Consider the following 27,123-nt stretch of genomic DNA (forward strand, 5'->3'; position numbering starts at 1 on the left):
CAAAGGTGCATTTAGTCATTTAGTTCAGATTCAGATATTTTTTTATTCATGCACACAGAAAGAAAAATATACTATATATGAGCAGTTTACAACAGATGTACATGAAAGGAGTGCTTATAGATAGGGGATGCAAGTTGCTATAAATACACAAATGGGGAAAAAATTGGTCACATTTCCAATTAACCAATAGATAATTATCAAATAGCTCCATGGTATTTTGCTGATAATAAATAAATAGAAATATAAAACCCTGTTGTAGTGGAGAATGGGCCAATCATGAAATTCACTAACTTAGCTACAACAATTAAACATGATACTGAGACTGTTTTGCAAATTAGTGACAGTTTATAACAAAACAATTATGTGATTCTAAATAAATCATTAAAACAAACGATCAATCTATTGAAAATTATTTGGTTAAGTGAATCATTTCTAATATTCTTTGTTATTCTGTCATATTGAGACAAACAATGGTTATTGCTATAATGTGAATGCTAAAGTTGAAGTCAGATGTCAGGTCTCTATGTTGCATTTACATAAAGATGTACACTGGCCCATCTTAACCTCATGTTATTGCTCTCAGCTGTACTTTTTAGCATTTGCCTCCAACTTCATTGTTTTTTGTCATATCATTACTACTCTAGTGTCTAATACCCAACAATCTTCAACATGAAACAAGTTAATTTCCTGCTGTGTGACAGAAAAAACTAGTGTGTTGACACGTGGGGCTCCATGGGTTCTAGATGTGGTAGTTTTTTTGCTGTTGTGTATTCATGCATACTGTACCGCATGTGTCCAACAGTCACCGCCAAAACGTTCTGGACATAGCAACATGACTGTATTTCAAAATAACTAATATCTCCCAAAATACTGGTCCTATCAATTTGCCGTTTTCACCACTGTCTTCCTGGACCAAAAATACATAAGTATGAGAAACTGCAGCAGACAGCTCTTTCCAGATTTTGTGTGAATCCCCGAGCACACGCACACAGAGGCCACTTGGCTTTTATAGTATAAATACTCCAGATCAGCTAATGTTAATTAAAACAGAAAATGATTTTATTTTGAAGATCTTAAAAATGTAGATGGGCAACAATTTAAAGGGAAAAACCAACATAATGCGTCTTAGTAAAATGTTGGACGATGATATACCTCCAGAATACCTTCACTGTGATTTTGTATTTGTGCTTCAACTGTGTGATCTCTACTGGAGGAATGAACACCATTTATCCAAAAGATATTCCATCATTTGGTGATGTTGGTGGAGAACACTGTCTAACTCATTTGCTCAAGATGTTAGCATGTGATTAATGCATTTTTCAATCACATTAAACCATTCAGTGTGTGTGAACTGAGACATAGACCCCTCCTCTCACATCAGCTTTTTCCTTTAATTTGTCACTTGGTATAAACTCAACATCATTACTTTCAACTTGCCTTCCTGGCTTAACTTTTACCTGTATTTGTTGTAGTTTTACACACAGTTTTTCCACTGTAAAGTGAAAGTAAAAGTATATAATAACCAGCAATATGTGTTTCAAGTATGAGAAACAAAACCAGTCACTAGAGAGTAAACTGGCCCATGTCAGAATTTTGCTAATATATATGTTTTTGTATTCATTTTTCTGTTGTAGATTTCAACAAACTTACAGACTGTTGGCGGTTTAATCTATAGCACTGCATAATATTCTAGAAGATCATCATATAATTATAGTGTCTGTATCTTTAAAAAGTCAACTTTTCATAAGATGAGAGAAACAAACCTGTGTTTTGTGCTGTGACAATGCATTTTTATAGAATCCACAAGGGTTTTTTTAGTTTAAGAATGAAGATAATTTTTTAAGCCATTAAGGAGTATTTAATTTTATTAAATACTCCTAAATTTTATTTTCCTTGGTCAGGATATGTACAGTCAATCCAGTTTGCATTTACAAGGCTGACAATTAATACTCAACAAACAAGAACTCAAACTATGAATTATGAAAGAGCTGCAGCATCTGAAACCGACCATAATGAACATTTGAAAGCTAAACAGTACCACAGTGCTTCAGTTTCAGCTTCACAGTAAGTCATGTCTTTTATGGATTGGGATTGTCTCTCTCAACTCACCATATATTTTTTATTAGTAAGTTTTTATTTTTATTTTTATCAATTACTAGAAATTTCAAGTGACCCCATTTGAATTCCAGGCGACCCCATGTGGGGTCCCGACCCCAGGTTGAAAACCACTGGACTATGGTGTTGGTTCAGTCTGGTTCAGTCCTGCATCTTCATGAGGTGAGTCTTTCACTGTAGCTATTTCTCTGGTCTGTAAAATGAAAATGAAGAGGATGATCTGGATTGTCCAAGATGTCCCCCACTTTACCCAGAGTGCATCTCTCCACTACAGTCCCCAGTGAGTCCAGCTTCTCTCCGAGCACTGAGTTATCTTCCTCTCCCAGTTTGTCCACCTGTCTTGCATCCTTTTACAGTATGTGATGCTACCTCCCCAGCAGACTGCAGCAAAGAACAGCACATTCATCACCACCGACTTAAGTATGTGCAGCATCTTTGTGCAGACGTCAGAGCACCTGAGCCCATCCCATCCCTTTTTATTGGAGTGTATATGTCTTCAAGGACCAGTCCATGTTGTCCAGCTGCACACCAAGATATTAGTATATTGACATAACATTTACCTGAGATGCATCACAAAAGCATAAAGTGTCAGGAAATGGAAATTGTATAGCACTTCAGTAGTACAATAAAATCACATAATTACATTCCTCCCCTGGTCATTACTGTACTGTAGACCCTTAAAACATAGGAGAGGATACTGTCACCCAAGAAACTGGAGCTGTTTCCTGAGTGAAGTGGTCGTGTCAGGTGCAAGTAATGAAGAGGAGAGACAGTGAGGGAGGCTTAGTGGCTTGCCTTTATTTATTATTCATGACTGATCAAAGAGACAGATCCACAAGAAATCAGGAGGAGGAGAAGAAAGCCTTAGTACAGTGGAAAATGGTTTTATCGTGTGTGTTATTCCTGCTTACATGCTGCTATCTTGTGGTAAGATATGGTAAAATATTACACTGCAAAAAAGGAATATCTGACTTAGATAAACTGACTTGAATTTTGAATATTTATCTTGAAAGATAATTTTTTTTAGATTTATTTACTTATTGAGTGTTAATCTTGTTAAGATTATTTAGCTTGTTCCAAGCATTTTCATCTTCAGCTATCCCACTTAGATATTACAACTAATTTTAAGCAATATTTATAACAAAAGAAGTTACATTGTTTGGGGATGAGTATGGTGGACACAGTAACTGTTTGCCCTCAAAAAATTTTTACTTGTTCTATGCAGTTTTGCGTATAAATACAGTATGTGCTGAGTCATTACATCTTCATACAACCATCTATCTATCTATATACATATATATATATATATATATATATATATATATATATATATATATATTAGTGGTGGGCAGCGATTAAAATTTTAATCACGATTAATCGCATGGCTTTCTGCGATTAATCACGATTAATCGCATAGTTGTTGGGGGGGGGGGGGGGGGGGGGACGCATCAACAGCATGTATTGCCTTTCAGTGATATTCCAGACTGGAAGTACTCCGGTGATAAAAAATAATTGCACGTCAGTGCTTCCAAACAACTGTGTCCTTCTCAACCCCACCATCTGAAGACATTTAAAATGAAAATGTCCATGTAAAAAACCACTACTTTTACACGTTTATGTCCCCACCAGTGTATTTACAGTTGTGAGTGACTGACAGGAGTCTTAAGCCCACTAATCAGTACTAATACTAATAAGCCCATTAATATGTGATGTTCAGTTGTTCAAAGCAAGCAAAAGGGGCCCTGAAGTGGTCAGAATAAGTTGCACTAACGTATGTTTTGTCCTTTCCGTGTTACCGTAGTCAGTTCGGACATAGAACTAACAGACATGTTTCTTTCACTCTTTTTTTATGGCCCCAAAAACGTTTGCCTGTGAGTATTTTATGTTCAGTTGTAAGAATGAATAGTATCAAATATCTCTGATGTGAGCCTTTGTTGCTGAATAAAAAGACGCTGTAAATCTTTAATTAACCTGTAAATGCTAATCGTTAGCGTGTCTATGGATTTTCCCATTCAAGTTAGCATCGAGATAAAATGACTGCTAATACAACATTCACATCGTAAATGAGTAAAGGTTAGTTCAAAGGCTGACGTATTAGACCAAAACACAACCAATGAATTTACATTAACTTAGCATGAGCCTGCATAAAGAATTAGCAACCCATCTCCGACTGCTTGCTTAAACAAATTAGCTTAAACATCAGCATTACTTGTAAAGTTCGACGGTTTTCTCCTCTCAGCTGCACATACACACAGCACCGGTGTGTGGACCGGCAAAATAAAAGCATGAGTTTCAAAATAAGAGTCCGTTTGTATAAATCAACTAAGACTTGCTTGAAAGGCAGAACAATAATAAAACGGCGTTAACGTGAGATAAAAAAAATTGTCGGCGTTATTACCTCCGCCAAGGAGGTTATGTTTTTGCCAGGGTTTGTTTGTTTGTTTGTCTGTCCGTTAGTGTGCAACATAACTCAAAAAGTTATGGACAGATTTTGATGAAATTTTCAGGGTTTGTTGGAAATGGGATAAGGAAGAAATGATTAAATTTTGGTGGTGATCGGGGATGGGGGGGCCCATTTCCAACAAACCCTGAAAATTTCATCAAAATCTGTCCATAACTTTTTGAGTTATGTTGCACACTAACGGACAGACAAACAGACAGACAAACAAACCCTGGCAAAAACATAACCTCCTTGGCGTGGGGGGGCCCACGGGGGGGGGCCACTGATCAGCCTTGGCGGAGGTCTGCGCTCTCCGAGTGCTTCTAGTATTTTAACTGAATTTACCTGAAAAACAAATATTCTATTCGTTTAGATTCCCCAATTTTTCTTACAAGATTATATACTACATATCGCATGTTTTATTTCTAGAGGTTGCAATATGGAGTATGGTGCTGATCCATCCTGCTTATGTTACGCCAATACATACATTAAGAATGTCACACGTCACTTTTTAAACAGTTTTCTAATAATAAGCATTTTTATAAAGAAATAACAATTCTGTATTGTTATTTACTCTTTAGTATGATGATAAACTATACAATAAATAATTGTGAAACTAGTTTTTCCACAGGGATCATTTGTGGAAATGGTGACATGGCTGCCGAGCATCAGTATGATGGGATCTGTAACAACCATGTCACATCCGTCCACTGTCACGTCTGTCCACCAGCAAAAGTTTTCATATACATGTGCTACTCAAAATCCAGTATTTTTGAAAATATAGCTTCCAGTGTCTAATAATATCAGTAGTCTGTGCACAAATGTATTAGCATTATTTCAACACAGTTCTATGCATTTCTTACAACTTTTTTTGTTTGTTTGTTTTGGCAAAAATGGCCACTCATTTAACCCCCTAAGTAAATTTTAGACGATATATATACACCTGATCAAAATGTTAAGACCAGTTGAAAAATTGCATGAATTTACATTTTGGACTGTTGGATCTTAAGAAGGTTCTAAGCAGAGTTTGAAAATGCAAAATGAAGAAATGGGAGTGAGACAAAAAAAAATTTGAGCAAGCAGTTTATTGAAAACAACAGTTAAACTGAAACAGGCTGTTCATCAGCTGATCAAAAGTTGAAAACCACAGCCTTTAAAAGCCAAAATCTGTGCAAAAATGTGGATTCAGTGTCATTTTCTGACAGGTATTCACACTGTCATAACCTCCTGATGGAAAAGGCAAAAAAGCTTTCTCTCTTTGAATGTGGTCGGATTGTTGAGCTGCATAAGCAAGACCTCTGGTAATGTACCATCGCTGCTGAGGTTGGACGCAGTAAGACAGTCGTTTTGAATTTCTTAAAAGATCCTGAGGGTATGGAACAAAAAAGTCCAGTGGTAGACCCAAACAAATTTCACAGGCACTGAGATAGATTAAATAGATTGCTTTATTTGTAATTTCTCACATGGTATTTACAGAAATACGCAGGCGGAAACGAAATACTGTTTCTCAGTAGTACCTGACAGTTCAAACAGGTGAAAAGACAGTTTAAAAAAGTGAGTAATAAAAATATATATAAAGATAATTTCCAATTGGCTGTCCATCAAGACATGGGATGATCCTTGACCCAAATTAAGGCAGTTACTGGTACCAACTGCAGCCCAATAACCATCAGATGGCATCTGCCGGAGAACGGCTTTAAGAGCAAACTAGAAGCACTCGGAGAGCGCAGACCTCCGCCAAGGCTGATCAGTGCCCCCCCCCGTGGGCCCCCCCACGCCAAGGAGGTTATGTTTTTGCCAGGGTTTGTTTGTCTGTCTGTCTGTTTGTCTGTCCGTTAGTGTGCAGCATAACTCAAAAAGTTATGGACAGATTTTGATGAAATTTTGTGGTCTGCCCCCCCCCCCCCCCCCCGTGCCCCCCCCCCCCCCCCCCCCCCCCCCCCGATCACCACCAAAAGTTAATCATTTCTTCCTTATCCCATTTCCAACAAACCCTGACAATTTCATCAAAATCTGTCCATAACTTTTTGAGTTATGTTGCACACTAACGGACAGACAAACAGACAGACAGACAGAAAAAAAACAAACCCTGGCAAAAACATAACCTCCTTGGCGAAGGTAAAAACGTCATCAAAGGCCTCGTCTCCTTCAATGCCACAAAATTACCCATTTGGACTTTGCAAAAGAACACCAAACATGAGACACTGAAAGGTGGAAGAAAGCTTTATTGTCTGATGAGAACAAATTTAACCTTGAAGGTCCTGATGGCTTCTAACGTTACTGGCATGACAAGGAGATCCCACTAGAGATGTTGTCTACATGATCATGATCTGGGGTGCTTTTTCCTTCAGTGGAACAATGGAGCTTCAGGTTGTGCTAGGGCGTCAAAGGTGTCATAGCAGCTGGCTGTGTGCAAATGTTGCAGGGGTCATCCCTCATAACTGAGAGCCCCTGTCTGTGGTAATGACTGGGTTTAAAAACAGGACAACGCTGCAGTTCACAATGTCTACCTGACAACGGACTGAGAACAGAGGAAGAACGTCAGTCTTTTGGACCATCCTGTGTGTTCCCCTGATCCAAATCCAATTGAGAACATTTGGGGATGGATAGTAAGGGAAGTGAACAAAAATGGACATCAGTTCCAGATAGTGGATTCAAAATGACTGTCTTACTGCGTCCAATCTCAGCAACAATGGTGCTTTGCCAGAGGCCTTGCTTATGCAGCTCAACAATCCGACCACTTTCAAAGACAGAAAGCTTTTTAGCCTTTGCCATCAGGAGGTCATGACAGTGTGAATACCTGACAGAAAATGACATGGAATCCACATTTTTGTGCAGATTTTGGCAATGTAGCTTGTTTATATATATATATATATATACAAGGGGTGTTAGAAAATATTGGTTCTGCACTATATCGCGATATTTCATTTCACAATACTGTATCAATATTAAAAAGTACTGTATCAATATTTTTAGGTATTTATTCAAATGCAGATATGGCGGAGGTTCATTTTTGTTTTTTGTTTTTCTTTATTGTTTATATCTTATTTATTATTATTTAACACTGTTTTATTAAATAATGGTTATTTTACGCATCCTAAAAGCACTTTTTACTGTCTGAGAGGCAGATGGTAGTTCCTTTGGAAACTAGGAAATTTGAAAAAATTTGTGATATAGCATTAGATCCTGTTCTGAAATAAAAATGTGTTTAGTACTTGTACATATTTCTGGTGTAATTCAATCCTTCCAGGAAACAATCATTTTTAAAAAAAGAGAAACAAACAAAAGAATTGCCTTTTTAACAGTATCATGATATATCATGATATATTGTATTGTGATCCTAGTATTGTGATTTGTATCGTATCGCCAGATTATTGCCGATACACAGCCCATAGTTTAAAAAATCTTACTAAAGCCTATAATCCTTTGATAATATTGTCTTATTTTAAGAAAACTTGATAATTGCAATTTTCTTATTGCACTGGCAGATAAATCTACTTGGAATAAGACATTTTAACCCAAAAATTAGTTTAATTTTCTAATTTTGTACACGTCTTTTTTGCAATGTATCTTAATCACAGAAAAATAAAGGTTGTTAAGGGGTTGAAATTAGACCACAGGCAGCTGTACATGTCTGCTGTAAACCCATTGGTGTTTTACTAAAGTGTGATAAAACTGGTTTCGTTGCTTGGTCTTAAAGATTCATAGGTGATCTGTTGTCCGGAGGCAGCAGCCCATGAAGCCACGCCGTGACAACAGTGTCCCATGTATAAGATAGCCCGTGTTCAGAGCTGTATACCTGTCCTTCTGTCCCCTGTAACGTGGTAGCGACGAGGCCTTTTCAGCACATTTGAGATACATACGGGGGTATCTAATTTCTGCACATACCAATACATGGAGCCTGAACAAGGGAACCAGAGCCCTTAAGGTGAATCAACACAAAGCTTTGCAAGAAATATTTTATAAGCCAGAAAGAAATTGTGCTCCAGGAGGATATATTAGCAACAAGGATTTGAATGATGGGTATTGTGTGGGTTTTAGAGCTGCACTCTGGTGATAAGGCCTGTTTTGGCCTCCAATGACAAGCATTGACTGCATTTATGTGGGAGACGGATTCTGTATTAGACTTACTCACCTTTATTAGTGATAAAGAGATTAATTAGTTATGTATATATTAAAATTAACACTTTTTATATACTGTGTAGAGCTCTGCAATAAACTACATGCATATTACATTAGAATCTTTTGATTGCTGTTTAATGTTATTCGTTTCTTCGTTTAAATGGGTATGTGATGGGATAGGTGGGATGTCTTCAACTGACCTTGTTGAGCTCTTCAGTATTTTTTTTTAAAGCTGCATGAAAACATTCTAGGCTCTGGAGGGACAGTGACTCAATCTGTGAAAACATATAATTTTACAGGTTTGGATGAACTTTTGTGTAAATTGTTTAAAAAGACAGAAAGATTAAGTGATTAATCTGTTAAACCTTTGAATCTATCAATCAAACCAATGCTTGATTTCACAGGTTGCAAGTTTACAACACCCCTTTCTGCAATTGTCACTTTGTTTTATTATTTTTATTCATTCACTCAGTTAATATTTAAACCTTAAAAACACTGAAGGTGTGCTAACATTTGTATTTACCTTGATAGAACTCTTAATACAGTATACACAGAAATTATTTTGAAAAAACTAATACATTAGAATACAAACAGCTGTGACATCATCGACTTTATCAGGGTCCACTTCCATTCATTCCTCTGTATTCAATCTGCTGCATTACTGTGTCCCTGAGTCCATAAAACACATCCACAAAGGGAGGTGATGAAGTTAATAAGAAAAGTTTTTAAAGAAACTGGAAAAAACAAAGCTGGGAAAGTCCGCTCTCACTTTATCTGCCAAACCAGATCTTTATAGACTCCCCTGATAAAGAATAATACTTTTATGAGGCATTTCATAACTTTACACTTTTTTTATTTAATTTATTTGCCCTTTATCTGTTCTGTCCAGTTGAAGAGAAGGTAAATAAAGTTATGATTTAAGTTAACACGCAGCTGAGTGCAAAGTGAAGCAATTACTACTGCTGTAAACACACCAGGAGCTTTAACAGTAAAACATACTGATTATGAACAAGTGCACTAATTATTGTATTTGCATTAAATGAATAAACCCTAACTGGTGTCTCGCTGAAGACAGATGTTAAGGTAAATGATCATATAGGTGCAGCCATGGTTGACTTGACCCAGAAATTAGTTTTGTAGGATGGTGATGTCAGACAAAGCAAGTGAATTAAAAACAAAAATTAAAAACATGAACTAGTGGAAAAGTTTGTTGTCATCATTTAAATTACCTTATCACATGACCTGTACGTAGTCTTTGATAGATATGATAAGAAAATTGTATTTCAATCAAACAGCAAGCCTAATTATCCAAATCTACAGTTTATCTAATGTCCACTTGATGCCCAAAAAAATGAAACTGGGGTTAGTTTTTGTAAATCACCTGTATAAATTTAGGTTTAAAGTTGCATAACTCACATAAAATGGTGTAGCTACTTTAAGTGACAGCTGCATGAGTGCTGGTTTTGATTGGCCACTTTCACATTGAACAGCTCCAGGGATCTTTAGATTAGAATTATTCAAGACGGACGGGCCCTAAGACACTCTGAAATTCAAGGGCCTTGGTTCTGTTCACATTCACACCACTATGAACCATGAAGTGGCATAATGTGGTGCCACTAATTATATTCTTACTCCAAATATAATGCATTGATGTAGATTAAAGAATCAACTAAAAAAGCACTCAGAGAGTGCAGACCTCCGCCAAGGTAGACCAGTCCCGTCCCACCCCCCATCACCACCAAAATTTAATCATTTGTTCCTTGCGCCAATATCAACATTTCCTGAAAATTTCATCAAAATCCGCCCATAACTTTTTGAGTTATCTTGCTAACAGACTAACAAACGAAAAAAAACTACCCCCCTACCCTCCCACCCCCCAGTCACCACCAAAATTGTATTATTTGTTCCTTGCACCAATATCAACATTTCCTGAAAATTTAATGAAAATCCATCCATAACTTTTTGAGTTATCTTGCCAACAGATAAACAGGCAGACAGACAGACAGACAGACAGACAAACCCCAATGAAAACACTAGAAAAGCACTTGGACAGTGCAGACCTCCGCCAAGGCAGATATGCCCCCCTACCCCCATCCCGATCATCACCAAACTTTAATCATTTGTTCCTTGTGCCAGTATCAACATTTCCTGAAACTTTCATGAAAATCTGTCCTTAACTTTTTGAGTTATCTTGTTAACTAATCAACCAACAAACAAACAAACAAACCCTTGCAAACATAAGGTAACAAGATATTGTTATAAGGTACGGGTGTATCAAATTGGAGGCTAATCGGAGTCGTCTTGAATTTTTTATGAATTTTCGAAAATTGCTCAATGATGAGAGAGAGGAAAAGATTTCGTGACCTTGCTGAGACCTTGAACTTTGGCCAGTTGGCCCAAAATTTAATGGGTTCATCCCAGGGCCTAGGCCTATCTGTGGGTAAAATTTGGTAAAGTTGGTTGTAATAGTTTTCCTGTAAAGTTGCTAACAAACAAACAAACAAACACACAAAGCAAAGTGATCACAATACCTCCCTCCGCCATTACACTTGGTGGAAGTAAAAATTATGAAGTCATTCAAAGAGCTTAACATTGTACTTCCACAGCTGTCAGTTAATGTTTTTTATGTTTGATTCAGGAACCTGTCTGTAGGGGTGAACTGGACATAGTGACTCTGCCCAGATGCTCAGTCCTTCATCACCAGTACATGCCAGCCATACATTTGCTTGTTTTCCATTCTGATCCACTTTAGTTGTTGTGATCCCTTATTTTTTATAATCGTGTTTCCGTTCCTTCATCTTTTCTGAGTTGCTTAGTGGTGTGGTGGGAGCATAATCTTATTAAGTTGAAAGGGAAGCCAGATTTTAATATATTACTTTAAAGTGTCTAAATCCAGTTGTAAATCCTCATCCATATAGAGGCTCAATAAAGCCTGTACTTCACTGTGTGCTCATTCCTCTGTATTTGGCACCAAAGTAAGGAACATTTCAGGGTTTTTTTAGGATTGTTGTTTGCATACCATTATATTATTTAGTACAATGTTAGTTAAACATAGCACTCAGTCAATAGATGTTTCTATCTTGAGCAGTCACTGGACTAAACTTCCCCTTTTGAGGAAAGCTCCTTATTCCCTGAAACGGGAGCTCCAAAGAACCTTAATGCAGTTTTTCGAAGTACAAAAATAGTCCCTAGTTCCAGTACTTTGAACACTGACAAAAGAGGTGTCTCTATAGGTCAAAGAGCTATGAAAAGGTTGTTGCAGTGCGAAAACACCTATTGACAGCTACATAATCAGGCTAACTAGTGTTGGTTAGTGTACCTACACAACGGATTGTGCTGGTAATATTGACATTTATCAAGTATGGTCAAAGTTTGACTCATCCATAGGGAAATTCAGTTACTGCAATTTCTCCCTCCTAACACATGCACCTAGCATTAGCATTAGCATTGGCACATATGGAGTAGTGAGCTGCCATTGAGGGCTCTCGAGGATCAACTCCCAATTTCCATCAGTAACCTCAAGTGTCAAGGCCCCTGACAGGAGAATTAACTTGCGTATAGCTGTTTTTTTTGATGGCGAGGCAAACCGGTGGGGCACATGTCAGAAACAGGCAAATTCAGCATTTTGAGAACAGGCAGACTCAACACAGAAAAGCCCCTTCCTGACTGGGAACTGGACAGTAACTCTGAGACAGAAGCGTTAACCCCTACACCACCACCCCACCTAGTACCGAAAATTACTTAAATGGGTTTAACATGACACTGAGAGAATGTGGTCTGTATTATCAGTAAGACAGCATTATCTTCAGCTCTCACTCTTGTCCCTTATCCAAATATGAACATTCATTCTATTTTCCATTCATAGAACTCAAAAGGGTCACTGTGTCCTGGAGCCTATGGACGAAGCAGGGCTGACATATACAGACCCACAACCATTCATTAGATTTAGACTGACCAGTTAATCCAGTGTTTTTCAACCTTGGGGTCGGGACTCTACGTGGGGTTGCCTGGAATTCAAATGGGGTTGCCTGAAATTTCTCGTAATTGATAAAAATAAAAAAAAAATAAAAAAAATCAACTTACTAATAAAAAATGTATGGTGAGTTGATAGAGACAATCCCAATCCATAAAAGACATGACATACTCTGAAGTTGAAACTGACGCACTGCGGTACTGTTTATCTGTCAAATGTTCATTGTGGTCAGTTTCAGATGCTGCAGCTCTTTTATAATTCCTAGTTTGAGTTATTGTTTGTTGAGTATTAACTGTCAGCCTTGTAAATCCAAGCTGGACTGACTGTACATATCTTGACCAAGGAAAATAAAATTCTTACTTTGTGCAGTAATCTACACCTGGCTTTTCTTCCTCGGTCCATAATAATATACATTATACAGCCTAAATTTCGTCAAAAATTAACCTTTATTTGCAACATAGTATAGCAAACTATTACATGATCAAAAACAAATTAATTTAGCAAAAAAAAAAAAAAATCTCAGTTTTGAATGTCTGGGGTCGCCAGAAATTTGTGATGTTAAAATTGGGTCAGGAACCAAAAAGGTTGGGAACCACTGAGTTAACCTATTGAGGCACATGTCTTTGGAACACACACCTCAATAGGCCATGTCATAAGAAGAACCTATAAACCTGTAAAGCCAGCACTAGAATCAAACACACTAATATTTGATTCCAAAAAACTAACACATGATGGCTAAAATGTCAGACTTGAAGCTTCAAAGCTGCTGTCCATACTCCAGTGGATAACCTCACAAAGGCTTCATCCATTATTTATGTACAGTCTATGGTTAACATGTGTTGTCTATGTGTCGAGTTTAGTAAGGAAGTGATATATGGTGGCCTGTTTCCATTGAGGGCTTTATGAATAAATAAACCCCAATGTCTGTCAGGTCTCACTGTTAAATATGCTCAGCCAACCTTTATATAAGATGCAGCGATGAGTGGAATGACTGTCAGCAGTAATGAATCTGAGGGTGGAGTGATAAACTGGATCTGGGGGTTTAAGAGTCGAGGCAGAGGCATGGCAGTAGATAATGCCACCATAATCCAAGACAGATAAGGAGACTACCTCAATTATCCACTTCCTACTTGAACATTAGAAAATTAGCTCTGTTTTTTGGTGTAAACATCCAATATTTAGTGTGTCAACGTGAAAGTTGAATCTAAGTTTAAGTGTATCCATTTATAGTGATAATGTGTCGAAGCGTTGTCCACAATGTCTGCGTCTGACTTAGTTCATTCAGTCACCCCCCTCTAACTTTCAACAAAGAGTAAATGGACACGAGGGAGGGCAAGAAGGTGAAGACAAGCAGAAAACCTGGCGTGTGACCAGTGAATCCTACGCACCAGTGTGAAATATGATCGAGAGCCAAGCAAGAGCACCTGGCAGACAGACGGGCAGGTTCAGGACTCTACCAGCAGTGGGAAAAATGAGCCTCATGTTTCTGTCAAGTTTCTGGCTTGTTACATCTTAAGGTGGACAGATGTAGACACACACAAATTCAGGAAACAGAACTGTACTCAGAATTTACAGAGAGCTTTCAAGTGCAATCTGTAGACCCTGACTCAAGGCCTGTTTACTATTAACCCTCTGATATCCCATCCAGCAAGGCCCTTACTAAGCACCAAGTGTGCCTTTTTCGCACACTTGTGGAATAACACACTTGTGTGGTTTGTTTTAATTCTTTTACACTTTTTTCTATTTCATCAACTTGAGCTGTAAATAAAAATACCAAATACTCAATAATTGTCACATTTTTAACCCTTTAAATGCCATGTTTGTAATGTAAACAAACCATTTTTTTGGATGCAAAAACACAAAAGATTAATTTTTTTTCAATATACTACATAAAAAGTGGATCACATATTATTTGATTTTTGCAGCCTGGCATATGTCAATGATTAACTCCAACATTGGTTAATTTGCATTATTATTTTTGGCGCTAGGTCAAATGCTCAAAAATACTTGCATCTGTCACCAAGTGTGCGTAAAATGCACACCTATACATCAAACTATTAAACATTATATATTGATTTATTTTTGTGCTCTAATTTGATTTTATTTTTGTAATTCAAGGTCAGCCCTAATCATACATATCAAATGGAAGAAACAGTGCATTTTAGGCAGACTTGGGAGACAGATGCTAGTCTTGTAATTTTCTTTTGTTTACAATGTACAAATTTTAGTTGGTGGCCAGAATTTTAAAGATCATGCAAAAATGAACAACTTTTGAATTCTAACCTTATTCAAATTGTGAAAAATAATATGAAGTCTTTTAAAACGAAGTGCAAAGTGTGCCTAAAAGGCGCACCCAGATACCACAGGTTTAAAAACACGCCTTTGTGTAGTTATTTAACACAAAATGTAGCACGTGTTTCCTGGTCAAAAACCAAAACAACATGATGTGAGCAGGATCTGCTGGTGTGCGTGTTGTTCCGGCGGACTGAATCCATTCAAACTGTGTTGTTGTTTTAAACATCTGTCCTGTTTATGGAGTATTTAACTGTAACTACCCTGCCTTCTGTCAAAACCTCACGCTTTAAAGAGATTTATAACTGCGCCTTAAGACTGACGCCATGGACACTTAATCTCAAAAGATACAGGAGGGAGTGAATTTAGACAAGCTTTCGCCGCTGGATAACAAGGTACATGTAATTTAAGGCTCATACTGAAGAATGATACAAGATTTTTAATACACCTTTCAACAAGCCAAAAGTAGGATTACTTATGAAGGATAAATAAATAGGTATGAATGTTTTTAGAGGAGGCTGGTAAGATAAGAAGTAGAATCGTGTTATTAATTTGACTGCTTTTTTTTAGTATTTACCATCACAGAGGTAAATATGTTATTTTAAGCAGTAGTGGTCATAGTTGTATTTCATTTTATTTTTACTCAATCCCTTACAGTGACTGATTTATGGGCTCGTTGTGGTTTGATCACAGCTGATATGTACTAACACGAATTGTTTTTTGTTTTCTGAACACTACACCAGGCCATATGGGAATGTGAGGAGGAGGTTCGGTGTAACTCAGGAGGCTTTGGATGAGCTTAAAGCGCCTGCGGCTGTGGAACCTCCCCGTCCAATGGTGAGCAATGTTGTCAAAACAGTGGGAGGTGATGGCATTCGTTCTTCCACTATGGCTGTTGTTGGATGTAAAATATTCACCCCATTATGTGTGCTTTCATTACGTTAGCAGGGAACCTATGGTATTATGAATCCATATCAACAATCGGTTGCAATAAAGAATTGTTTTGTGTTTTAATAACGGCTGTGGAGACAAAATGAAGTGTAATCAGCGGCAGGGGATTGTGTTCATTGTGACTGTGACCGGTTTGTTATGAGCATTCGCCCCTCCCCTCCTATCACGATTGCTCCAAAGATCCAAGATTAGCATTTGTCTTTTGATTAGTGGTGCTGGAACAAATCCAAACATTTCAATTAAGTTTGTCGTACTTACTCCACGCTGATCATCTATGAGGGTGATTCTCAGAGCTGATCTCTGTTGCGTAATCTCCTTAGTGGAGCATCCGTCCTCAGTCAGCATGAGTGAAAGTATCAGCCATAGGCCAAAAGTGCACACACATCTAAGGACCTGTACTGAACAATAATGTGTAAGGTTCTGGACAAGGTTATTTACTGTATGCAACTGTAGTCAAGCATTTATAATAAAATATTAAGTGTGGTGTTGGGTAGAAAAATTGAGGATAGAAGGAATATTTTAAAATCCCTTACTTCTGAATTTGGTAAGTTACATAAGATTATTTAACACTAACATTAAAGTCAGGACAGGAAATGGGGAAAAGACATGAGGATGACAAGCAAGGATACTAGTGTTGTTTTACCTGGGAATCACTTTTGGAAAATAACAGGAGGCCAGTAAATAATTTAAACATACAGTCCTGTCCAAAAATCCCAGGTTCTAAGTTCTAATGTCCACATATAAATATTTCTCAGTCTCTGTATTAAGATCCTTTCTGGATATATGTGAAGTATGTACAATAGGAAAAACAAAGGTTTCTGGGAAAAAAAACAAAAAACAAAACAGCTTCTAGAAACCAAAGTGATAAGGTTTAGTGTGACCTGCCTTTGCACTAAACATGTCTTTGACCCTTTTGTTCAGACGATATGAGATTTTTTTGCATTAATGTTCTGATATTTTATACCAGGTTTCATTCAACACATGTCAGATGTTTTCTAATTGTGCTGTTTCATGTCATGGTTTCATGTCAGAGGTCACACTTAATAGTGACTTTAACTTTCAGAACCCATCTAATTCTGTTTTTGTGTGTCTTTAAAGGCTGTGTATATATACGAGGGCCGTTCAATAAGTTCATGGCCTCACCCAGAACAGAACAACACAGACTGATAATTTATATTTTATTTTTCAACATAATCTCCATTTACAGCAATGCACTTGGTCCATCAATGTTCAAGCATCACTATCCCATCACGAAAGAATGTAAAATCCTGTATTATAACAACCAGTATTTCTGGGTGAGGCCATGAACTTCTTGAACAGCCCTCGTATCCTGTATTTTCTTATTTTATCTGAAGAAATAAGAATGAGAATTAAATATGCTTACACATTTCAACCCTGCAAAACAACAAGGCTTAAGATGGCCCAAGACTTGGGTACAGTACTGTAGATAAAATGAATGGTTAAAGCCCTGTAAATCCTCCAATTTCAATTTATATATACAGAGGATTTAACTTAAAACAAGTATACAGTATCCTACTATATAGTACACGTTCTGTGTCCCATCGATGTTGCAACGCAGGAGGGCGTTCGTACAGATTTTCCTCAGCCTTCACAGGCCCGATCGCCGCCAAACTCGCCAAATGAATAGAAACATTACCTGACTATCTACTAGGTACAATTTTATGTTCGTATTCAAAATTTGTGAGGTATGCTGGGCGATGTTAGCCTCTCTCTACTTTGAATTCTTTATCCCTGCCGCCATACTCCATTTTCAGAAGCGGTTATGCTGCCGTTCATGAAATTTCTACTGCTAGCAGACGATGCTACAATGTGAAGGCTGCAGTTCACTAGTGCTGTATGAATTTAATCATGCTTGACAGGCCAAACAAATACATGCTCCTCCCTTCATGCCTCACATGTTGGCTCAAATTATTACCTGCACAATTCATGATTAAATAGTAGTTTACAATGGATAGTGGTGGCAGACAAGTTCTACTTATCATGCTATCGTACAATGGCACCATGGGTACAATGCCGCTAGTGTATATATATGTAACCGGGTGAACAGGGGGCTAACAGAGAATTTGGAGGTTCTTGTTTCCTCTTTGATTATTGGCGTGTCTTTGGGATGCATTCTGGTTTGTAGCCTGCCACGGACGGGCTCGGCGGTGATGTCATATTGGGCGACACGGAAGTGAATCGATCACAACGAGGCAAACCGACTGACCGGACTAGAGAGAGACCTGACTCCAGATCACGCTGCACTGGGCGGCTATACGTAGTAGCATCACAGCAGGGGAGCGGATCTGCAGGGCAGTTTTTGTTCGTGAATTGGGCTAGCCACTGTGACAAAGACAGACAAAAAAGTGCCTTGCCACTGCTGTTGCCTATTTTCTGTAGTTCTTTTGTGAACAAACTACTATACATAAAAAGAGAAAGCCACTGATCTTTCAGTTTCTCTGGGGAATAAAAGATAGCCACTAGAAATTTTAGAATTGTGTCCTGTCTCCTCACTTTTACCAGGCCACAAATACATATATATATATATATATATATATATATATATATATATATATATATATATATTTGAAGGAATTAACAATTGCAATAAACAGTGAATTACTTTATTTTTTTGTGTAAATTAATAAATGGTCAGAGGACCACTCAGCATTGCATCACTTCCCTGATCTGGCTAAAGTTGAACCAGTGAACTGACAAAAATTCCTACATGTATTCTTGTTTTGCATTGTTTTGTACATTTGTAGCCACGGTTGGAGCTCAAAAAAGATTCTATTAATATTATTATAAATTTCAAATTTTAAGTGATCATTTTCTCGACTACCTGGACCTTTATGTGTATAAAATGTTATACTATAGTGAGAAAAGCTCATGCCAAAAACCAAAGTCTAGTCAAGAAAACTAATTCGAAATATTGTCTTTTTTTTAATCATGAGGAATAACAATGAATAATCCACCTACTTATCTTATATTAGCCTTTAAGAAAAACTCTTTAGACGCTCCTGTAGATGTAAGTGAACCCAAAATTAAACCTGATACTGAGAAGCATTTTAAAGAAGGTTATGGATGACTCACCTAAGACTGCATTTCAAGATGCATGGGCAGAGGATAACTGCAGCTGTTATGTCCTTGTATGTTCCTGACCCAACCTTGTATGTTATTTGCAAAGAGAAGAACCTCTTCTACAATATATAGGATTACTAGACTGGAATAACCAGCTGGCTCTACAACCACTATAAGATTACTAGGCTGGAATATTTAATCCTTGCTACCTGACATGCACTTTGATATCCTGTCACCCTTAATGGATGAGCATATGGGCTTTTAAGATAGAATTACTTAGATCATGTGCACAACACAAGTAGCCCACAGCTTTTGTTACTTACTTACTAATTTTTGACTGAACCAGTATACACAGACAGTAGGGCGATAAAATAAATCCCTTTTGGCATTCGTTTAGTCATATTTCTTTAGCTCTTGAGACAAATTCAAGCAAAAAATTGGAACAAAACAAAATGAGTGCAATCTGCACCTCCACTGTTAATGCTGATTCAGTTCAGAATCAGCCCAGTGTTTTAACTCTTTGCAGCCCAGAGCATTAAGATCAGCTGATCAAAAACATTTAGCTGTTCCAGACTGAAAACCAAAAGTGACAATGTCCTTTCAATTAGGTTTGTCTTACTCACTCTACACCCATCATCAATGAGGGTGATTCTCAGGGCTGATCTGTGTTGCGTAATCTCCTTAGTGGAGTAACAGTCCTGGGTCAGCACAGGTGAAAGTATCAACCACAAGTCAAAGGTGCACACACAATACGTGGCATTGTGTTTTAGTAGCACGTATATTAAGTATGTGGTAGAAAAGTTTGGTGTACAGGGGGAGACTTGAATGATCTCTGAGTTTTGAGGTTGACAAATGAGCAACACATCTCTTTTTTTTCATGTATTTATTTAAAGGTAGGAAAGGAAATGTGGGTGAAAACATAGGGAGGCAAAATTCCAAACAAAGCAGCAAAGATCTACAGCAGGGATTCACTGAATAAACTGGTTTCCCTTCCCTGCCCAATGGAAATGTTATATATTGAACCTTTTTCACAATTATATTCAAAGCCCTGTCAATCATTTCAATGAGGAAACAAATACACCATTAACATTAACACTCCTCAGACATCCCACACCCTCTTACAACAATGTCAACCTCTCAGCAAAAAAAACAGTCCTGACAGTCATGTTCTAATAATCTTTACAAATAAATAAATTTAATTAATTAATTAATGCAGAAAGGGTGCCCAGATCTTAGAAAAGACTTCAGTACCTTTTGCCAGATAAGTCAGGTTTTATTCAGCCATCAATTTAATCCTCTGAGAACTAGGTCAATGAATGTCCTTCCATTTTAACCCTCTCATGCATAGTGGTTACTACAGTGGACAGCTATTCAAAGCTGTTCTCTTGTATATTCATGGATTTTGATGTTTTAGTTCCGTATCATCTAACACATTGGGTGCTCGTGCATCATCCCATCCACTGCAATTGATACCATTACTGTACATTTGCTGTTCTTGATAAACCTGATCTGCAGTAACATCTTTGAGTGTAAAGAAATTGCTTGTTATTTTTATTTGACTGCAATTAACAACAAAAAGGTTTTTTTTTCATATTATCTCCATGAAGTGAGTAATGACCAGTATTAAATTATGTTAAAATGTGAGAAAACAACAGATTAGCAGCATTAAAAATGTTTTTATTTCATATATTTCACACTGTATATTAGTAAATACATGTTTCTTTGCTTCAAAAATGAAACGCATGGTGTCCAGCTGAGTGGACATTATTGCAACTCCATAAAAAATAGGTCCATAAAAAAATTTTCAATCGCATTGTTTTTTTTAATGCCTAAAGAGGAATAAAAACACTCAGGAAAAAAATCTTGAGTAAGGTTCTCATAATTCATGCATGAAAGGGTTAAGGCAATAACACATATTGTACCTTTAACTGTTATCACACCACTTTTATATGTGCTTTTTAATTTGTTATGGTATTTTATTGATTCTCTCTGTCTTTTTATTATTAAATGTCCAATTTTAAGTTCAATAGTTTGTTCCTCTATTGGCTGTTTCATAGGAGATCACTGTTCTTCAACTCTATGTCTTACAAGAATGAAGAGTCACATTTTCATTAGTATAAAATATTCTCTTTATCTCTCCATAACAACATAAATGGTCTCTATTATTATACCCAAAGGCCCCAATGTCAAACAGTATAAAGGTGTGCAGTAATTTAGACCTATGCAGCGTCAGTATAGTTCACACATAATCGTGCTGATGGAGAAACTGCTTTGTCAACACAGTCTTAACGGGTAAGGTGACAGTGTCATCTGGGGGAGGGCTGTACACAGGGAGAGAGGAGGACTGGATGATGGATCATGGGCTGCGTGGAAGGGCAGTGGGAGGGACGATATCATTGTGGTACCCTGACAGGACAGACAAGTGACACTGCAGTAGCCGCAGTTAGTCCCGCCTTATGCTGTAGCTCATATCTCACCCATTTTCCATCCCCTTCCTCACTTTTACTGACACACATCGTTCGCAGGGGAATGGATTGATTATTTACCCTCTCAGTCCGCCTCCCACAGTCGTATAGTCTCCCCATCGCTGTCCATCTTCCTGTCTGTCTTTACCCTGTAGTAAAATCTGTTATGAAGTGTTTAGGTGACAGGCCATGCCTCAGTTGACTGCGCTCTCAATGACATATCTGGGATATTATAGGGTCACACAAGAGAGAGATCCTCTACAGCAGGGGATGTTGAGTCAGCTGAGTGATGCTTTTGTGCACATACACACTCATGTCCCTTTTATACATGCATGGGCAGTCCAAAAAGCATATGTCAAGTGCAGACGCATAAAGTTTATATTTATGGATGCTCTTGCACATGATGTTCCCATGACGACTCATAATGTGATTCCTAGAGGTGACAGTGTTTGATGATGTATTGCTAAGCGTCGAGTGTAAAGTCTTAAAACTGTTTACTGTGACCTTGAAGCCATGTGCCTGCAGTGGTGCTGCTCCCACCGCAATGTTACAGAAAAACAGCAGACAGCCAACTCCTGTCTGCAGAGCAGATTGAGAATTAGATGAGGGAATGATGTCTGACTTTAGACAACTGGTACTCTATCAGGTAACACAATATTCAATCTACGCTGCCAAATTGGCTGCCCTTCTGAACAAGTATAAGATTAACTTTGATTAAAGTTTTTGCTCCTCGAGAGATTTCAGGCCAAATGAAATTGGAAATGTAGTCCTTTAATTTGAATGCAAAGCTTTAATTATGCTCTCATCACAGTTACTCAAAGCCACAGTGCTACTGTATTAATCTGACAAACCTTCAGTTGCTGGCAGACGTGATGTGCTCGAAGAGAGGAGCTAAAACTCAGATAGGTTTTTCTCTTTGTCTTAACCTTATTAACTCTCCTGAAAATCTATACATGACACCTCCTGGGAAAATGTACAGGCAGAATGAATTACCTCGTGAAAGATTTATGTAGTTATCAATAGAGCTGATTGTAAAGTGCTGCTTAATTCTTTTTTTCACAAAGTGGAAGTGACATATGCCTAATTGGTTGAGTCAGAAGGACAATTATGGGAAGAGATTAAAAGTTGGATTATACACATGTAGGCTCTCGTTTTCAGGAAAGTCTGGGCAAACATGTTTGTGGCATCAGTCGACTATAATAGGATGTTGACCAAAGATAAAATAAGTCACGTCAGCATGTGCTACTAAGGATGTAAACAAAAGAGAGCAGGACAGATGTGCACTAGTGCTGCTGCTGCTGCTGTTGGGAGCTGCTATCTCAAGTGCTGTGCCAAGGGAAGAGTACGGTATAATCCAAGGTGAGGGTGGATTGGATGATCCTGCATGTGGATGCTTACTCTGCAAGAAAAGCGGGGAAAAAGAGTGGGTCCCACTCTCCCTTTGCCACGTCAAACAGCGATTGGCTCCTGTGCAGTAAATCTCCTATCAGAGAGCTACCTTTACCTCCTCACTATCTCACTGACGGAGGAGGGAGCAGGGAGAACAAAGCCAGGTGACCCCCACGTTCAAAATACTGTAAGTTACCTGCGTGCATGTTTGTGTTTGTCTCTATTTGTGTGTACATGTTTGCAAGTGTGTGTGGGTACTTCTGGCATCTCTGGTTTCGTATAGGGTGTTAAATTACCCTATGGGAGCTTTAATAGAGCTACAGTCACTCTTGATTGTGAGCCTGGATGAGAGAGAGGTTGGAGGGAGGAAGGGGAAGCGGAACGGAGCTGCCAGGCGGGGTAGAGAGGGCACAACAACTTCTGCAGAGCCGGGGACATGGGTGAGTGCTGCAGGCATCTGCGTACACCCACTCTAGAACTTTTTAACACTATACTTTGTCGTTAAAGGTGTATTTGCATGTGTTTGAGGTCAAATGGATGTGAGAGTCAGATAAGGTTAATGATGTCAACTCTGTAGTGGTTTTGTTACTGTGACGTAAGTTTTTTTTGCGTTACACTTTAGCTGGAAAAACGTGGTAAATTAACTATATTTATTTCAAATGTGAGAATTAGAGTTGAGTAAAAGTGTGTCTGATTTAACCTCCTAAGACCCAGTAATGGGTTTTCTGTCCACATTTGTGTACAAGAGTTTCACAACTTTATACATAAAAAAGAAAAGAAAACTGTCCACCACAAAGGACATTCCATGAATTTTTTAAAAACTGCATCTGAAAAAACTGTTGCATCATGATGTTTCCAATATAGGCAATTATTTAATCAAAAACAAAAAAAACCTTGTTCTTTGCTGACATTTCCTGTGTCTTAGGAGGCTAAGAACAGAGTCTTTTAAGTACTTTTTTCTTTTCATCTTCATCTTCAGCTGCTCTTTCTCTTTGCCTCCGGTCTTGCTGATGTAGCACAATCAATATATTTATTTTTGAAGAAGCCCTATCACGATATCCTTACATAAGAAGATTCAATTCTACATCCTGGATTGTTATGCGACTATGCAAGTGGAAAGAAAACCAGATGAGTCTTTCGGAGTGCGCAGGGCCCTTGGTGTCAAGTGGACACAGAGGTTGAGGCTTAAAAGCGTGTGTCAGGATACGGTTACCTGTCTGAACCAGACAAATGGAATGATAAACAGCTGCTTAGAGATAAAGTAAACGTGATGCTGATAGTCTACGTAGAACAAGGAGGGGCCAAATTACCTCAGAGTGTAGTTAGAAACTGACTTTCAAACACGTAGGAAACAAACGATGAATTTCAATCTTATAATGAGACTCAGATGGTTTTTTCCATAAAGAAATGAAACATGTTGAGTTTCGTAGCACATTATCAGCAATACTGGTATCCATAGCTCGGTGTAAGCACTTTCACAGCCAAACTTGCAGACTTTGTATTTCATTTTGGTCATGGGAGAGATTTGAAAAAAAAAAAAAAAACTGTACAAGCACAGTATCAGATGGCGGCTTCTCTGCTGATGCAAACAGGAGCTGACAAAAAAATCTCTTTACCAACAAAACTGTAATGCACCATTTAACACAACTTTGCTTTTTTCTCCTCTTTAATAGAGTTCACACAGGGCTGACTCCAAAAGTAGCAGACAGCTGCCTGAATGAAAACCAGGAGGAAGGAGGCCCTGCCAGGATCCTCAGCATCTCCTGCACCCGAACCAGGCTGAAAGACAGAGCTGTGGCTAGCGACCAGATAGACGATGGAGGTGCCACTGGTTAATTTTGAAAACATGGATGATGTCGGCATTAACCTGGGCGACCCAAGTGACTCCGGGTACCCTACCTCGCCCACCTCAGAGGCCCCAGATCAGAATCTCCTCACCCATCGTCTGTCTTCTCCTCATCAGTCGCCACACAGAGGCCGACGTAGGCATCACTCTGGGCAGGAGGGCTTATCGCCTTCCTCTCCTCCTACTGTGACCACAAAGGCAAACTCCAGCAGCGGGAGTCTGATCTCCAACCTGAAGCTTCTGATCAACAGTGAGTCTCCCACGGACAGCGTCTTCAGTAAAATGGCGAAAGATTGCTACGAGAATGAAGATTTGTTTGAAAAGCATTGCATGGAAGAAAAAGATGAGAAAGTCGTCATCAATATTTCAGGCCTGATGTTTGAGACCCAGCTCAGTACGCTGAATAAGTTTCCAGAGACACTGCTGGGTGACCCCATGAAGAGGATAAGCTACTTTGACCCAATGAAAAACGAGTATTTTTTTGACAGAAACCGCCCTTCTTTGATGGTATTCTGTACTATTATCAGTCCGGGGGGAGAATCCGCAGACCAGCCAACGTTCCCTTAGATGTTTTTGCTAATGAAATAGTTTTCTACGAGCTGGGTCACGAAGCCATGGAGCAGTTTCGTGAAGATGAAGGGTTTATCAAAGAACCAGATGTCCTTTTGCCCACCAATGAACTCAAACGACAGTTCTGGCTCCTGTTCGAATACCCAGAGAGCTCCAGTGCAGCCAGATCAGTGGCTTTGGTTTCTGTATTTGTCATTGTCATTTCCATCTTTATCTTCTGCTTGGAGACTCTGCCAGAGTTCAGGGAGGACAGTGACTTTGTATCAGGTGTTGCCCAATTTATTAATGGGACGCAACAAAGTTCTCACCCTGCCACAAAAGACCTGGTGGCATACTTAACAGATCCCTTTTTCATAGTGGAGACTATTTGCATCATTTGGTTCTGCTTTGAGGTCGGCGTCCGTTTTGTGGTCTGCCCCAGCAAGAGTGATTTCTTCAACAACATCATGAATATCATTGACATAGTCTCGATTATTCCCTATTCGTGACCCTGGGAACCGAGCTGGCTACGACCCCCGACGACGATTCAAACTCTAGTCAGAACATGTCACTGGCCATCCTAAGAATAATCCGTCTAGTGAGAGTTTTCAGAATTTTTAAGCTTTCCCGACACTCAAAAGGGCTTCAGATATTGGGACAGACCTTGAAAGCCAGTATGAGGGAACTGGGGCTGCTCATCTTCTTTCTTTTTATAGGAGTCATCCTGTTTTCAAGTGCCATCTACTTTGCAGAAGTGGATGAACCCCAGACGCAGTTTGTAAGCATCCCTGATGGCTTCTGGTGGGCTGTGGTGACAATGACCACGGTGGGATACGGAGACATGTGCCCCATCACCATGGGAGGCAAAATGGTCGGCACTCTCTGTGCCATTGCTGGTGTCCTGACCATTGCCCTGCCCGTCCCTGTCATTGTCTCTAACTTTAACTATTTTTACCACCGGGAGACTGAGCAGGAAGAGAAACAGATTATGGATGCAGCTGCGGAGGCTGCCCAGAAAACGTCAGCAGCAAACAAGTATGGAAGCACACCTTCACTAAACAAGAGTAACGGTACCTGGCAGAATGAGAAAAATGGCATGCACTGATAGAGAACGCAAAGCATTTATATCAAGGGCATGAAAAACATGGACAAATTAAACATATCCAGTAGTGAGATGCACTGGGAGAAAGTAGTCTCTCACTATTTTGTACTCCAAACATAGCAGCATTTGTGCATATTATTACAGTATTAATAGGCACTGTGTGGTGGGACAGCCTTTACACAAGTTGTCTGTCTTCTTGTGGATGTGTCAAAGTGCAATTAACAGAACTCAGCAGCTACTAAGTCTGGAAATATCATTATTATCTTTGATCCAGTGCAATTCGAAGAAGGATGTAGAACCGTAGATTTGTTAAAGAGTATAATTATAAAAGGAAGTCTAAGTAAGGTGTGGACTCACTGCAAAAATTACAGTTTTACCAAGTGTATTTTTCTCATTTCTAGTCAAAATATCTCATTAAACTTAAAATAAGGCATAATTACTTAAAGAGTAAGTTTTCACTGAGATATAAGGACTTATTTTTAGACAATAGATCTTGAAAATCTTATTTCAAGAAATCTTACAAAGATAATTTTCACTTGTTCCACTGACAGATTTTTTTTTGCTTGAATTAAGCAAAAAAAATCTTGAATTAAGCAAAAAAAAAAAAAAAAAAAAATCTGCCAGTGGAGCAAGTGAAAATTATCTTGGTAAGATTTCTTGAAATAAGATTTTCAAGATCTATTGTCTAAAAATAAGTTCTTATATCTCACTGAAAAGTTACTCTATATGTGATTATGTCTTATTTTAAGTGTGATGAGATATTTTGACTAGAAATGAGAAAAATACACTTGGTAAGAT

The 27,123-nt window shown here is 38.4% G+C and overlaps 1 protein-coding gene across 1 annotated transcript; it reads left to right on the top strand.

Moving 5' to 3' along the window:
• The first annotated feature begins 15,325 nt into the window (after positions 1-15,325).
• Positions 15,326-26,673, top strand: LOC115418819 (potassium voltage-gated channel subfamily A member 10-like). Its single transcript, XM_030133308.1, is given in 6 exon segments — positions 15,326-15,337; positions 15,513-15,529; positions 15,686-15,779; positions 24,502-25,167; positions 25,170-25,724; positions 25,727-26,673. Coding segments are annotated over 3 exon segments (1,680 nt in total). The 5' UTR covers positions 15,326-15,337; positions 15,513-15,529; positions 15,686-15,779; positions 24,502-24,644; the 3' UTR covers positions 26,329-26,673.
• The last annotated feature ends 450 nt before the right edge of the window (positions 26,674-27,123 follow it).

The sequence above is a fragment of the Sphaeramia orbicularis genome, chromosome 5 (assembly GCF_902148855.1).
Source record: "Sphaeramia orbicularis chromosome 5, fSphaOr1.1, whole genome shotgun sequence".
NCBI lineage: Eukaryota > Metazoa > Chordata > Actinopteri > Kurtiformes > Apogonidae > Sphaeramia > Sphaeramia orbicularis.